Source organism: Sinocyclocheilus grahami, unplaced genomic scaffold, assembly GCF_001515645.1.
Source record: "Sinocyclocheilus grahami isolate Dianchi unplaced genomic scaffold, SAMN03320097.WGS_v1.1 scaffold339.1, whole genome shotgun sequence".
Classification (NCBI taxonomy): Eukaryota; Metazoa; Chordata; class Actinopteri; order Cypriniformes; family Cyprinidae; genus Sinocyclocheilus; species Sinocyclocheilus grahami.
The window spans coordinates 1,324,564-1,340,907 of NW_015505518.1; the positions used below are offsets into that span (position 1 = coordinate 1,324,564).

Consider the following 16,344-nt stretch of genomic DNA (forward strand, 5'->3'; position numbering starts at 1 on the left):
TGGTTTTTTGTTAAATGTGAGCCAAAATCATCACAATTAAAGAACCAAAGACTTAAACTACTTCAGTCTGTGTGCATTGAATTTATTTAATACACGAGTTTCACAATTTGGGTTGAATTACTGAAATAAATGAACTTTTCCACGACATTCTAATTTATTGAGATGCACCTGTACAGTCAAGCATTAGTTTTTTTCTCAAGTGTTTACTTTCACTTTAGACTTAACCAAATGTGTTTATATGTAAACCTTGTGTGTTTTTGACAGTATTAGCGCAGTCAAACTTTTGCTTTAATTACTGCCTCAATTCGGCGTGGCATGGAGGTGATCAGTTTGTGGCACTGCTGAGGTGGTATGGAAGCCCAGGTTTCTTTGACAGTGGCCTTCAGCTCATCTGCATTTTTTGGTCTCTTGTTTCTCATTTTCCTCTTGACAATACTCCATAGATTCTCTATGGGGTTCAGGTCTGGTGAGTTTGCTGGCCAGTCAAGCACACCAACACCATGGTCATTTAACCAACTTTTGGTGCTTTTGGCAGTGTGGGCAGGTGCCAAATCCTGCTGGAAAATGAAATCAGCATCTTCAAAAAGCTGGTCAGCAGAAGGAAGCATGAAGTGCTCCAAAATTTCTTGGTAAACGGGTGCAGTGACGTTGGTTTTCAAAAAACACAATGGACCAACACCAGCAGATGACATTGCACCCCAAATCATCACAGACTGTGGAAACTTAACTCTGGACTTCAAGCAACTTGGGCTATGAGCTTCTCCACCCTTCCTCTAGACTCTAGGACCTTGGTTTCCAAATTAAATACAAAACTTGCTCTCATCTGAAAGGAGGACTTTGGACCACTGGGCAACAGTCCAGTTCTTTTTCTCCTTAGCCCAGGTAAGACGCCTCTGACGTTGTCTGTGGTTCAGGAGTGGCTTAACAAGAGGAATATGACAACTGTAGCCAAATTCCTTGACACGTCTGTGTGTGGTGGCTCTTGATGCCTTGACCCCAGCCTCAGTCCATTCCTTGTGAAGTTCACTCAAATTCTTGAATCGATTTTGCTTGACAATCCTCATAAGGCTGCGGTTCTCTCGGTTGGTTGTGCATCTTTTTCTTCCACACTTTTTCCTTCCACTCAACTTTCTGTTAACATGCTTGGATACAGCACTCTGTGAACAGCCAGCTTCTTTGGCAATGAATGTTTGTGGCTTACCCTCCTTGTGAAGGGTATCAATGATTGTCTTCTGGACAACTGTCAGGTCAGCAGTCTTCCCCATGATTGTGTAGCATAGAGAACCAAACTGAGAGACCATTTTGAAGGCTCAGGAAACCTTTGCAGGTGTTTTGAGTTGATTAGCTGATTGGCATGTCACCATATTCTAATTTGTTGAGATTTTGTGGGTTTTTGTTAAATGTGAGCCAAAATCACTACAATTAAAAGAACCAAAGACTTAAACTACTTCAGTCTGTGTGCATTGAATTTATTTAATACACGAGTTTCACAATTTGGGTTGAATTACTGAAATAAATGAACTTTTCCACGACATTCTAATTTATTGAGATGCACCTGTACAGTCAAGCATTAGTTTTTTTCTCAAGTGTTTACTTTCACTTTAGACTTAACCAAATGTGTTTATATGTAAACCTTGTGTGTTTTTGACAGTATTAGCGCAGTCAGACGTGAAAGAGAACTTAGTCCAGAAATCAGGCACTGTTTGATAGGCTTTTTAGTGTGCATGCACTTCAGGTGTACACACTCAGAAATAGCGAATGTCAGAACCGCACTGAAATGAAATGTTTAACCGGCTAGACTTTAGATTTAGTCATTTAACTTTAAAGCACATGCAAATAATGTACTTTTGTGATTGCGAATAAGTGCAGTGTCCTGTGAGTGTAATTACCGCTGAGTTAACATTTGATGTGAATTGTGTCGCGTTGTACAGTATGTTGAGACAGAGATGCCAAAACTGCAACTGATGGAATGTGCACTGTAGCACAATACTACGATATATCTTCAAAAGTAGATTGTGGAGACATTTTAATAGTACACGATCAAAAATCGTGATATCGCACACCCCTAATTAAAGTTTTTAAATATACTTTAATATAATAATTTCCCATTCAATCTTCAAATTAATGTAGAAACAACAAAGACAGTATATTTTTAATATTTGTTTAATGGCATCTTTTTTATGACTGAAGACCATAAAATGACTGATACCAATACTACTGATGTCTCTATTTATATTTAACCATTGACTAGCCATTCAACATTATTGTATAATTGAGAGCTATCAATTTGATCATTTAGTAGACTTCTAATTTAAGTGAACTTAAAACAATCTTGACATAAGCCCATTACAATAAATGTCATATTTAGCTACCTGTGTAGGAAATATACAGAAATTGAATAAAATTATCAAAAACTAAATTCTAAAATAAATATAGATGAATACTTAAAGCTACAAAATGTATTGATGTCATCTCTTTTCTTTTGTTCTTTGATTAACAGACATCACAGCAGCTGGTTATTAGGTTATTTTGGCTGCTTTAAGAGCTGCCGCCGCTGAACATGACGCGGATCTGACACGCATCGTATTTTTCTCACAACTCTTTACCTTTTCTGAACCAGTTCAGGTCTCATCTGACCACAGTTCACTGTTGTTCTACTGAAGCTCCCTCGTCACCTGTACCTTTTCCACGCTCGTTTGACTAGCGCCTGGCGCTGAGGTGAAGTTGGAATGCGCGTCTGAAAAGTTTCCTGTTTGATGTGGTTGTAAAGATGTTCTGGGTCTAAATAAACGCAATTCTTGTCAAGAAAAAAGAGACAGAAGCAGCAGTTGTGAGTGGGGTGGCCGACCCTAACTCCACCCCTGCATTAATTGCGTTAAATATTTGAAACCCATTAAACTGAAAAAATGTATTGCATGCGTTAATGCGCTAATTTTGACAGCACTAATTATATTACGTTTAAACTGCATTAGATTCTTATTATGGATTATCAATTATTATCGATTATTGTTACAGTTCTAGATAATATCACAATAAAAATATTATATTCGAAAATGCAAAGCATTTTAATGACTTTTAGATCCCACTGTATATAAATATGCCACATTAAATTGTAAGGGAAAACAGAAAATGAAATGCACATAAGCTTGCAAATGGCTGAACAAAAGTGACAGCAGTTCTGTGAGGGCGTTTCTCTTCTATTCATTGATTCTTTTAGACATTCACTGACTCACTTGAATTCATTCTCTCTGCCTCTCTCGCTCTCAAACACACACACAGCACTCCATACACATTCACCCAGCCTCTATCACACAAACACACACGCGTAAAGTCAGTCAGTGAAAGCATCAACTCACCTCCGAAGGGCGAGGGAAACTGATCCATGGTTCAGTCCGTCAGCTGCTGTCCAGCCACAAACTCCTGCAAAACAACACAAAGAAACCTTGAGCGTTCATTCTTGCACTTATTCACTCACTCAACCTCTGAGAAACAACATAAATGACTTGTTCATCGTCCTGAAACACAAAATCACTCTCGTCAGTAGGGATGGGTATCGTTAAGGTTTTAACGGTATTACTACTCTTACCAATACTGCTCATCTATTCGGTACTTTAATGGTATTCTTATCGGTACTTTTTGTTTAATATATATATATATGACAAATTAAGAGCTGAATTAACATTGCTTTATATTCTGAAATGTAAAATAAATATTTAATGAAATGAATATAAAACATCAATTTGTAAATGCACCAGTGTGCAGGTATTTTTTGTGTTTTATACATAAGATAAGATACAGTAATAACATGAACAAAGAAACAAAGTAAAACAAACTGACAAATACAATAAAACAAATATACAAATGAAATGAAATAAACAGCGCTGTCATTTTTCCATGAAGTTCTACTAACATTACTGTTCAGGTAAGTAATAGCCTACAAAAGAAATCTAAAAGTAAACAAATGTAAATGAACATTGCATAGTTTTCAGTGTATGTATTGATAGATTAATGCTTATTAAAGCTATAAGGTTATTCAGATTAAGAGCAGATTTGCATTTTGATGGCCCAAGCGCCAGTCTGTCACTTTAAGACAATATATTGACACACATCGGCTTTTCTCCCAACTGTTCTCCTCCACTTAAGACATAAACTGTGTTTAAGTAAATACTCTCCAAGCCGGCCATTTTGACATTTTGGTGTGTATTTGATCGATTGGACATGCGCCCGAAGCTCAAAGTGTAATTTGTTTGTCCGTTTTGGAGCACGCCCCACGCACACATTTCAGCCTGAGGAACAGTGTCTCTTGTGCGGATTGTGCTTTCAACGTTTTATTATATATTACAGTAAAGACGGCATCTTACAACAATCACCGATTGAGCAGATTCTGACGTTAAGTTTGGGTTTTAGGGAGGAACGAATGCGCTGTGATCTATCATAATTAAACAGGGCTTTAATGTTGCGCATGCTGAAGCTTCTCCGCGTGAGCACGATCTCGCTTCTGAATTGCGAATAGCAAAAATGCATCATAGACAAATGTTTGAAAAACAGCTGGCGACTCTGGTGAGATAGAATTTGCAAGATAATGTATATATAGCAATAATAAATGTATGTGTGTTTTATTAATTTCTCCAGTACCGATAGCAGAACCGTTAATGTCAGAGCTTATCGATCTTTCATAATTTAGCCCCGGGACCGATTAAATACCGGGTTTCGGTACCCATCTCTACTCGTCAGGGACAAAGAGGAAGAGACATTTAAGTGAATCGCTTCTGACCTGCAGAAAACTTCCTGTGAGTGGAAGGACAAAATGGAACTCCCTGCAAATAAACTCCCACCTTCTCACTTAAACGCACACACAAAACAGACTTGAATAAGGAATAGTAAGGATGTTTGACTAGTTGTTCACCTAATGATAACACTCATCTTGACATTTTCTTACTTTTGTTTTAGCTTTAATATTTTGTAAAGCAATGCTTTAGAGTTGACATTAAACAGAAATTGTGATCAAATTTTTCTTCTCTAGTGTGAGAGAAACGGCTTCTTCTATGAGAAAAAATGTAGGGCAGAACTTGATTTTGTCAATTGTGAATTGAATTCAACTCAATCTTACAGGTGAAAATAACAGAGTTCTCTCAGGTGATCTACGCCCGACTTTTCCAAACATTTAGTCTGCTTAAAGGGATAGTTCACCCAAAAATTCTGTCATTAATTACTCAACCTCATGTCTTTCCAAACACATAAGACCTTCGCTCATCTTTGGAACACAAATTAAGATATTTTTGATGAAATCCGAGAGCTTCCTGACCCTGCATAAACAGCAATGCAACTGAAAAGTTTTATGGCCCAGAAAGGTCATAAAGGTCAAGGACATCGTTAAAATAGTCCATGTGACATCACTGGTTCAACCGTAATTTTATGAAGCTACGAGAATACTTTTTGTGCGAGAGTTTGTTGTAGTTCTCAGTTACAGTAAGCCTGAAATTAACCTCAGTAACACACTTGGAAACAAAACACTGACAAAGTAACTATCTAAAGGTCTCAGTCTGGGACTAGTTATCTCCCAGCTGTGTAAACGCACTGCGAGAATTCACACACACACACACACACACACACTCTCTCTCGCTCTCTCGCTCTCTCTCTCCAGCAGAGACACCCAGGGGGCACCTTGACCAAAGTATTTTAATCAGTGCCAGTCTGTTCTCTTTCTCAGTCTCACCCCCACTCTTCCTCCACCCTTTTCTTTCTTTCCGTTCCTGCATAATGAAATTCACTGCTCTGTCTCCACAGGGTCCAATCACAGCACAAACTGAAAGGTTTTTACAATTAAAACACAAATTTTAAAGTTCAGTCAAAATGTATGGCTTTGTTTTTAAAATACTGTACGTAAATTAGTTTGGCTGTACTGCTCAGACAACTTGCAAAATAGTAAAACCAACATGGCAAAGATTTGTGATAAAATTGTGAATCGTGATTTTCCTGAAAAAAAAAAATATTTTTGCCATATCACCCACCCCTACATCAAAAGAACTTCCCCTCCCTCTGATTACATTCCTTCTGTGACTCTGATGATGTGTGCAAAGCGACATCACAGCAAAATTGGTAAATGTCAATGATTCAACGATCCAATCAATTCCTGATTAAACAAAATCATCCCATCCTACATTTTTTTCACTCAGATATATGTCACAATAGGGAAGAAAAGATGATTACATATTCCATTTCATGTTGACTTGAAAATGCTGAAGGCAAGCAAGGCAGGAGTCAGAAACAATTCAAGAGAAGAAATGAAAATATAATACTAAAGGCGTGAGATGATATTGGTAGTAGCAATTTATTTAATGGAAAAAATAGACTACTTTACAACATACTGGAAATAAAACGTGATGAAAACAGATATGGTTTTGGTGTCTGTTCTTCTGAAGTGCTGGCAGAGAGCAGTGCAGAAACTAAAGGTGTGAGGAAATTCTGATATTTCACACTCACGTTGCATCACTCTGACCACCCGATCACATTGCCCCGCCTGCAGACTTTGAAAAATGCTGATGCAAAAATATGCTTCATTTTCCACTTCATACATCTGACATTTGAATGTGAAGCACTTTCATGTTTCATCAACAAAACTAGTGGTCGACCGATATGGGTTTTTTGACAGCCGATACCGATGCCGATATCTTGGAAAGCAGGGTGGCTGATATAATTTTATTTATTTTAATTCATATTTAAGAACTTAAATAATTTGAAAATGGATTAAAAAATAAACGTGTAAAATAAACATACTTATACTCTAGAAGACAAAGTATTTTTCACAAATAAATAAATATTTAATAAAAATATAATTAAAAAGGAAGTAAACACTGTAACCAACAGGGCACTCAGTATTCTGGGAAGTGTGTGTGCATTGGAAATATTTTTTTTTTCAAATAAAGCCAAGGTAACACTCATTTTACATACAGCACACAGTGAAAATGAATGGGCAAATGCATAATTTGAAATCAGTCACGAGTTTAAAGTTTGTCGATCGTGCGTCTCCAGTGAAGCTGAATTCTCCTCCTGTCTGTATTCAATTCGCACGGACCATAGGACCGACCGTCACAGAACACGTGATCATGCAGGTCACATGCACACTTCACAAGATCTGAACTAGATTCGACTAAGTCTGCAAGGTTTGTGAAATTAAATGTTCATTAGTCATTCAAAGATTTGTTTAAATTATATAAATGCGTATTTGCGGAACACTGACGGCAACCGAGAAAGTATTTTAATGTTTGACTTTAGTAATATTAAAGCAATCGTTATATTACTTTTTTGTATACATTTTAATTCCTTTGTTTAACAGTTCTATCTGATTATTAGATCGACTTCTATCCATATTAGACAGAACTGAATGACAACAGCGAACAAGAGGGAGAATGTGAGCACTGTGTGCTCAGGCGCTGCTGCAGCCGTTCTCGGCGCCGTCAAAATAAAAGTCCCGCCTCGAACACATCGGCCAAACAGAAAAACTTATTGGCCGATGCCGATATTTGAAAAATGGCAGATATCGGCCAATATATCGGCATTGGCGATATATCGGTTGACCACTAAACAGAACTTTTAGAGTTTGCACTAAAACATACTACTATACAAAGTATTAATCTGCAGGATTTTAAGCAGGGTTTCGTAAGCTATACCATTTGTGGAGCAATTTCTATACAGTGAAATTGTTCTTGTTTTACTATGAACATAGCTACTATTTGCAGAAATTCATTATGTCTGAATAGCACTGGCTCCAGGGTGTGTTTGTACTGTCTGAGGTCTAATCTGAAGCAGTGGGGTATTTCTCAAGATGGAGGACTAAGCCCTTCACAGAGAGCTTGACTCAATACTGAAAACATCCAGTTCCCCTGATTAAACAGGACACTGGTGACTCACACGCTCTCTCTCACTGTCAGAGCGCAGTGTCAAACACTGCAGTGCTAGTGACACTGTCACACAGTAGAACCGGCCCTTGTCACGGTCCTGCTAATGACCGTATGTGTATATGTGTGTGTGTGTCTTTGAGCATCTGACCTACTTTTTCCTGTCACTCTTTTTCTGATTCTAATTAAGCTTTTCCCCGGGACAATGCTCTCAAACACAGCCGTTCTGAATGAAAGACCAGGAAAGGGAAATGTTCTGCAGAACACACTAGAAACACAAACAAACAAGTGCTTTCAGAAGATCTGCACGTCTCAGACGAGCTGAGCTTTACTCTTATTCGTGACCACCTTCCTCACTGATCCAGATCCAAATCCGGCCCACTGAATCAAGACATTCCCGAGAAAGGGTGGGGCAAACAGAGGTGATGTCATACAACAGGAATGCTGTCACTAGGTGAGACGAGTCTGGGTGAGGAATTTTTCCATACTCATTGATTAATTACACTTCTGCTATCTTCAATAATTAGTGTTAACAAGACGGAATACAACAAAAAGGATGTCTGAGCAGTGATCCACAAATGTATATTTTTTTCAGCCAAAATAGTTTCGGAAGGCCACAATCACTTCTCCAATGACAAGTTTTGTCAGCATCAGCATTTCTTTTGTAAACATGCAAACACTGTGGACATACCAAAAATTATGCTAGAGCAGAAATATGTCAAATTTGAGGCAGGTCATTGCTGAAGGACTTCTACGAACTGGTTTAATTTATTCTAGAACTACGACTGGTTTAATTTATCACCTGAGAACTCAATACCCTGAGTAGCACAAAGTTAAATTACCTAATTACCCAAATTGAATCAGTTTTTGGCTAAATGAAAACTTAAATTTCATTTTCGACGTTTCAATAAATATTTCATTTCGGTGCATGCAAGGATCATGCAGACCTGCAAGCTCTGATGTAAAATGATTTTGTTTTCTGCTCCAGATACACACTTTTAAAAATATATATATTTTTTTTTTTAATGCAAATGACTTGTATTTCCTTTTTATTTTGACAAGCAGCAGCAGTTACAAGTCTCGCACATCCCTAATCTAGACATATTGATCCTAGACTAATTTTAAATGTTATTCTTCAATAATGTAAAATATTAATAAAATGAAAATTTTTTGAATGATATAAAAAAATATCAATACTTATTATGATAAATATCTGGAGTGTGTTAGGTGATCAACTTTTCAACCATTGATCAATCAATACCAGAATCAGAACCAGGATTAGTCTCCCTCCCTCACTGAACTTCACCCCACACAGACACTGTGAAAAACCATGTGCAAACACAGACACACTCAAATACATCCAGCTGTGGATTCATAATCAGGTGATGCAAGAGCCCACGGCCAAACAGAGTGCAAGAATGAACAGTGTGAACATCACACTCACACTCCTGTCTGCATTCCTTTCAAAAAGCCTTGGGGTTCAACTCAGCCAAACGCACCCACACACACACGTTTGCATTCCTCACAAAAGCACAAAAGTCTTTCCTGGACCATGTTCGGCTTTGACTGCAAAACATAAGCAGAGAGTAAACAGCGCGCTTGAACTTCTACCCACAGGTCACTTTCACTGCACAAGCAGTCATTTGAGCCTGAACGGTCATAGAATGAATACAGTTTCAACCACATTAACATCAATACCTGATACGGTACTAAAAAAAAAAAAAAAAAAGAGCATACACAAACCACTGCAAAGCTGCTGGTTTCCTTCAAGGACAAGACCAAAAGAGATGTGGGAGTCAATCTCTCTACTGTTGTACAGCATTCAAAATGATATTCAGAGATGCTTATGGTTCCACTGACACCGTCAACTGTTCCATTCACCACTCAACAAAACACAGACATTCTGCACCCCACCCATAATTAATGCAGTCCAGAAACATGCAGAGGAATCTAGCTTAAAATGAAACGCAAACCTGAGCTTTCATCATCACTGATAGAAAATCATCCTCACTGATCTTTCAAAACACGCTGAAGCAGTTTCACATTGCTTGGCTCGTTAAAGATTCAGTATCGCAACCTGTTCCCTTAAACAGAAACAAAACTCAGTCCAAAACCTGATATCGGCTCATTTGTTCAGTTCCATCTTGAAGCATTTAGGAAAGGCCATAAACATGGAAGCAGAAGTGCTTTCTCTGCAGCTGAGGTAGGCAGAACAGCTCAGCTGTAACAGTGAGAGCGGATAGCACATCTTCAATAGATTTTACCGGTTTTGTCTGAGCAGAATCTGAGCCTGGAACAGGCGATAAAGAGAGAATCACTCATGAGACTAAATTCAACAGCTTCCGGAAGAGGGCCTGTATTGTTGTACTTACCTGCTCCCTGCAAAAGGCCACACACACACACCCACACACACACACAGACACTACATAGCCAGACTAAAGATTCATGGCTAATCAATATACTGTAAATAATACGCTACATAATACTTAGCTTTAATAAAGCAGCAAAAAGGTTGATAATAGGTGTTGGAAACGCCATCTCCTTGCAGCAGATTTCTGTTTGCAACAGAGGAATTCCTGCCACCGTTTTGATGCATTTACATATTTTATAAGCTCTTTGTGAGTTATGAGCTAGTAAAAATACCACCATATGTACACGCATTCAATGAGCGCATTTAGCCCAGCACACAGCATTGTTTTTGATGTTCAGGAAGTTCATAAAATATACATCATAAAAGCTGTCCTATCAGGTTGTGACCTTATCCTTATGCCGTGAAAAATATTGGTAACCAAATAGCTGATGGTAGCCACTGACTTCCATAGTATGAAACAAAAAAAACCATGGAAGTCAATGGTCAAACATTCTTTAAAATATCTTCTGTGTTCAAAAGAAGGTTTGAAACAAGTGGCGGGTGAGTAAATGATGACAGAATTTTCATATTTGTGTGAACTATCCCTTCAGTCCAACTGAAATCTTACCCGTCTGGTAAGATTTCAGCATACAAATAACTCAATGTGACTATAATGTGGGTGGGTTACAGTTCATTGGACAGTAATCATATATAGTTGAGATTACACTTTAGACATGTGTGTGCATACACAAGCTATAAACTCAAGCCTTAAGGCCCGTTCACACCAAGCACGATAACTATAACGATAACGATAAAGATATAGTTCTAAAAATCGTTCTTAATATTAAAGAATAGCATAGTTCACACTACAACTATAACGATAACGATACAGAGGAACGATATCGTTGTGATCACTTTCAAAACGATTTTTTTCCAGCTGATGATGAACGATAAAACACTGACAGCCAATCAGAATCCATCCTGCTATAACGAGCTCAAGAATTTAAAGCGGCAGATGCGCGTGCGCTTAGAATATAAACAGACGATATCGTTTGCTGGTGTGGACGATAATATCGTTATCTTTATAGTTATCGTTCTTGGTGTGAACGGGGCTTTACACTCCAGCACCAAAGCAAATACACTTAAAGCTCACCATTCACAATTTGTTTAGCACAAAGCAGGGAGGAATGACTAAAATTATTCATGCCTACTGAAACAGACCACTGGGGTGAGAGATTGAGGGTCCCTCTCTCTTCCCGTTAACCTAATTATCTAGACAAAAAGCTTCTTCTGAGCCAACGGTCGTACAAAGAGAAACAGATTTCAAAGTGAGTGGCAAAAGGGCAGCGCGCATATCAGCGAACAAAAAAAGACCAGCCCCACACACACATAGCTGGCCTATCATCCGACCTGCCGAGTCTGAGCAGTGCACAGTGGATTGCGGATCTCTTTTATCTAGCACCCCAGACTAAATCTCTGCTGTACACCTGTGGGGGATGGGGAATAGAGAATGGTGGATCTATGGATGGAAGAGAGAAAGTTGCCAGATAAACTTGAGGTTGCAAAAAACAGCCTCTAATGACTCATGAACTGAACGGCCTAACAATAAGCTCCTCTTGAGCCTGCACTTAAAACAGAGGTTTTCAAATGTTCTATCATCCTCATCTAAACAAGGCTGTAAGCACCACAACGTTTACGTGAACATTACTTTCAGATTAAAGGCCATTTTCTGATTAAATTGTCATTCTAAAAAGACATTTAAATGCTCGACAGCCATTGGAATATTCCTGTATAAATGTAATAGGAACAAACTAATGGGGCAACCAAACAACACTTTTCCATTTATAAGCATGCAGATGTTGGAGACCGGAAACGAAAGCGTTCGTCGTGTTGCAAAGGTCAAGTCTGGTGAACAAATTCATATGACATGAATAAGTGTGACTAAAAGAAGATTGATACGTCACAGCGTGATCATCCATCCATCCTATGTAGGGGTGGAAATAATGGAAATAACGAAGAAGCTCTTTACTTTTTATGCTGAATCGGTTATTGTGAACAGTAATCTAACCTTTAATCAACCCATTAATTCTCATTCATCTGTCGGCCAATCACAATGCACTGGGTCAGCTGGCCAATCAGAGCAGACTGCGCTTGTCGGAAGGAGGGACTTTGTAGAAAACGAAGCGTTTGAGAGAGGCGGGGCATAGAGGACCTACAATAACGTACAGTATTTGTAAAATACTTGAACGTGTTTTAAAGTATTTGAACATTAAAGCATGTCAACATATTCTGTTACACCAAATACACAAAATAATGATCTTTAAAAAAGCATCATATGACCCCTTTAAGACTTATGTAAAATAATAGCAAATGTTTGTAAAAAATAAGTAAAAGTTAGTAAAATAAAATATCACTCACTATTACCCAGATTTACTGTGGGTGGTGGGTATTCTGAATGTCCAGAAAATTCCGTTTAATACACATATAAGTCAGCTTTCTCATTTAGATTTCTAGAAACTAGAGTATCCGCTTTATGTGACCATAACAGCCAGGTTAATGTTTATACTTATAAAATCACAATGTAACCAACTTTTCATTAATATCTGAATGTTATTATGCATTTAAACAGTCATTTATAGAAACACATCTTCAATAATCAGAATAATGATTGATATATAGATCAATTTGCGTTCAACTTTTCCATTCGGATGCCTCAATCTTAGAATATTTTGGTACATCCTAGCAACCAAAGACCTGATCTTATATCAGTTTGTGAGGTCCCATTTTTGAAGCATTTCTCAGTACGGCTGCCAAAGCAGGTTTTCCGCTTTAGTCTTGTGATCAAGAGTGCCTCTATAAACCAGGACAGACCCAGGTTTACGACCAGGCTGACCCAGGCCAAATGGCTCCAGCTGCATTGCTCATAAGATCTGGTAAACCACCTTCCAATCTGACAGTGTTTACATACTACACATGATAGTGGCTTTAGCAACCCAAATCCACAGCCAGACTGCACTACAGGATCTGAGCCTTAATCACCTTCCTTCAGACATAATCACAGGATAATAACCTCTGTTTCTCCAGGCCAGCATGCGCACACATGTGTATTGACTGCACTGGAGAAGAAAAGGAAGGCATAGATACGCATGTGAAAATCCTTATGTAAAGACCTGCAGCCATGTGTGGAGATGAGCTGGAGAAGCTGGTAAAAAAAAAAAAAGCCCCCATCAGGGTATCTTCATCTGCACCCCATCTCACAGCTGGCTAACTCACGGTTACTACACCCTACATGTAACACACATTACCTCAGCACTCTCAAGGTCCAAATAGTCCTCTGTATCCGTGAGTTTTGTCACAGAAATCCAGTTTTCGAGCTGATAATAACACACCAGCAACCGTTAGCCGGAGTGCTAACTAAACCAGTAAATCAGAGCTGAGCTTTAGCTGCAATCTCTGCGTGGAATGAGAGCTTACAGAGGCCTCCCTTTACGAATAAAAGACTAGAGGAGGATGTTATTCCAGTTTTCCGAGCCGAAAAGACCGTTGAAATGACAGTTGCCTGGCGAGAGCGAGTAAGTTATACTGGTAAATTGGCACGAAGCGCTCCCCGAAATTAGTCGCTCGAGCAGCGGCCGCAGTCACTGTCAAAAAAGGACAATCGGCCCGAGACCCAAACACTCTTACCTCATCATTCAGTTTCCATGATATCTCCAACACTCTGTGAGGGAATACACTACAGGAGCATGGGATGACAGACGGAGGACTCTTCTTTCCTTTTTTTTTTTAATGTGCGAGGTAAATTCCAGGCTTGTTTCGTTGCTCCTTCTGGCTCCTCGTCTCCTCCGTTGCAGCTTCGCTGGTAGTGAAGTAAAAAGGCGAAAATTGAAACGTGCGAACGTTATTCAGGCATCCGTGTTGACTACCGACAGGGGGCGCAAAGCGGCCCACAACAAATCATTCACTAGTAGGAAATCAGTAGTTTCATGTATTTTTAATGTCTTTACACATTTTTTTTATTATTATATTTTACATGCATTTAGATGCAGTTAGACCATTTGTAGATTTATATTTATGATTAGTGCAATGGAAATAAGAAACACATTTCCACACATACAATCAAGTAGAACACATATTTTTAGTATTTTTATTTGTAATATTTCTACAGTTCAGTTATTAAAGTAAATTAGTACTGTAGTACTAATAGTAAACGGATTGTACTGTGAGATGTTCTTTTTTTAATTAATTATTTTATTTTATTATTTTTATTAGACATTAAAGACATAACATGCAACATTTACAACTTTAACAAGACATCCAAAAAGATAACACAATTAAAGGAATGGGTTTACATTACATAGAGAGAGAGAGAAAAAAAATCAATAATACTTAAAGAAAAAAGAAAAGAAAAAGACAGCATATACCCGTTCAATTTTCAAGTAACTTCAACTCTTTAGCGAATAATATCTCTACATTTTTTGTTATCAATACATTTGAGAGACTCAAAATACAAATGAAAATCAGTCATAAAGACCTTCAAACAGGGTTTAGAACTATTTCTTTTACTTTTATGAATATGAAATTGACCAAATAAAATCATTAGATTCATCATAAAATTGACACATGCATTTTTTTCATTCAAAATATAAGATATTATATTAATTATAACCAGATTTATGTTGAATATATATAGATACATCTTCCCAGAATTTTTTGGAACGGTAACATTAAAAAAAAAAAAAAGATGTAGAATTCTTTCTGGCTGATCTGAACAAAATGAACATTTTTCATCAATATCCATACATTTTGCTAAAGTATAGTTACTAACATAAATACTATGAAGTACTTTCAGATGTATTTCCCGAAGTTTGTTAGCTATACAAAACCGAAAGGGAAGAAGCCAAGCTTTTTTCCAAAGAATCTCTGGAAAACAAATGTTCCAGAAAAACATCCCTCTTCTCGTTTCCCTTCTTTGCGTTTTATTTCTACAGTCACGTGCAGGAAATGAGCAAAACACTACCGCGGTCAACTACATGTTGGTAGGTCCTGTAATACTCTTACATGCAAAAAAATATTACATAGCGTAACAGAAGAAGATATTATATCACCGATCTTGATGTTTTAAACAGAGAAACGCGATAGGGCTATTGCAACGGAAAACAAGTAACGTTAGCTCAGCTAGAATGCAATGGTGTATTCTGCATGATTGGGATCTTATTGTTTCACTTGCACAGTTTAAGTGCAAACAATAAATGACGTGAATTTCTTTAGAGATTGTTCTGTATTGCATATTATTACAATGATGGTGTTAATAGAGTATTTCATTCAGCTTGTTGCTGTTGCTTGTGTTAATCGTTCATTGGGTATTGATCTGTCTGATTGCAGAACAGCTAAAATTGCCATGAAGGGACTTTACTGCAAACCAGGAGACCAGGGTGATGTGAAGTTTGTCTCACAGGAGACGGTGAGAGTGCATGATCAGGCTTTTGCATTTTCTGTTGCATGCATTTACATAGCCACAGTTTCCTGGAGAAATCTGCAATGATCAATTCGTACTAAATGCATGATGTCTGCTGTTTTCTTTCACAGAATGTACCCACTAACATTGGCGACCATCAGGTCAAAGTTCAAGTGAAAAGCTGTGCACTAAGTCCAGTTGATTTTAAGGTAATTTAATTGTCAACATCTGGTGATTTGATGTGAATGACCTGCAGAAAAGCAACTGGGTATATAATAGCAAATCTCAAAGCATGTGTCTCATATGGACATTATGTAGGCAAAGATCACCCTTATTTCACAAACTGTGTTTTACTTTCATACAGAATATTTGCATTCATGATCTGTTTTTCAGCTGTATGAGGACCTCAAGCTTGAGAAAGAACATGTCCCAGTTGGAAGGGAGATTGCTGGGGTTGTTCTTCAAGGTTTACATGGCGTGTTGTATATTTGACACCATTACCATTTCAAATCTAATCAAATCAGTTTGACTGATAAATCTGATGTGATGCATATCCTTCTCCAGTTGGACCCAAAGTTACCTTTTTCCAGCCAGATGATGAGGTTGTTGGTAAGAACTTTATTAGACTCTCATTTTTATCA

At 37.9% G+C, this 16,344-nt stretch overlaps 2 protein-coding genes across 2 annotated transcripts in view; one reads left to right on the forward strand and one right to left on the reverse strand.

The window, feature by feature from the left end:
• The window catches only part of itsn1 (intersectin 1 (SH3 domain protein)), a 49,440-nt gene extending 35,319 nt beyond the window's left edge, over positions 1-14,121 (reverse strand). The window contains 2 exon segments of the mRNA XM_016295744.1: positions 3,357-3,420; positions 13,933-14,121. Coding sequence (XP_016151230.1) covers positions 3,357-3,384 — 28 coding nt within the window. The 5' untranslated portion in view covers positions 3,385-3,420; positions 13,933-14,121.
• Positions 14,122-15,266: 1,145 nt separating this feature from the next.
• LOC107603050 (quinone oxidoreductase-like protein 1) lies at positions 15,267-16,307 on the forward strand. The gene is made up of 3 exons (XM_016295749.1): positions 15,267-15,709; positions 15,835-15,912; positions 16,097-16,307. Exons 1-3 carry the CDS (start codon positions 15,545-15,547, stop codon positions 16,193-16,195), a joined length of 342 nt encoding a protein of 113 aa, XP_016151235.1. The 5' UTR covers positions 15,267-15,544; the 3' UTR covers positions 16,196-16,307.
• The last annotated feature ends 37 nt before the right edge of the window (positions 16,308-16,344 follow it).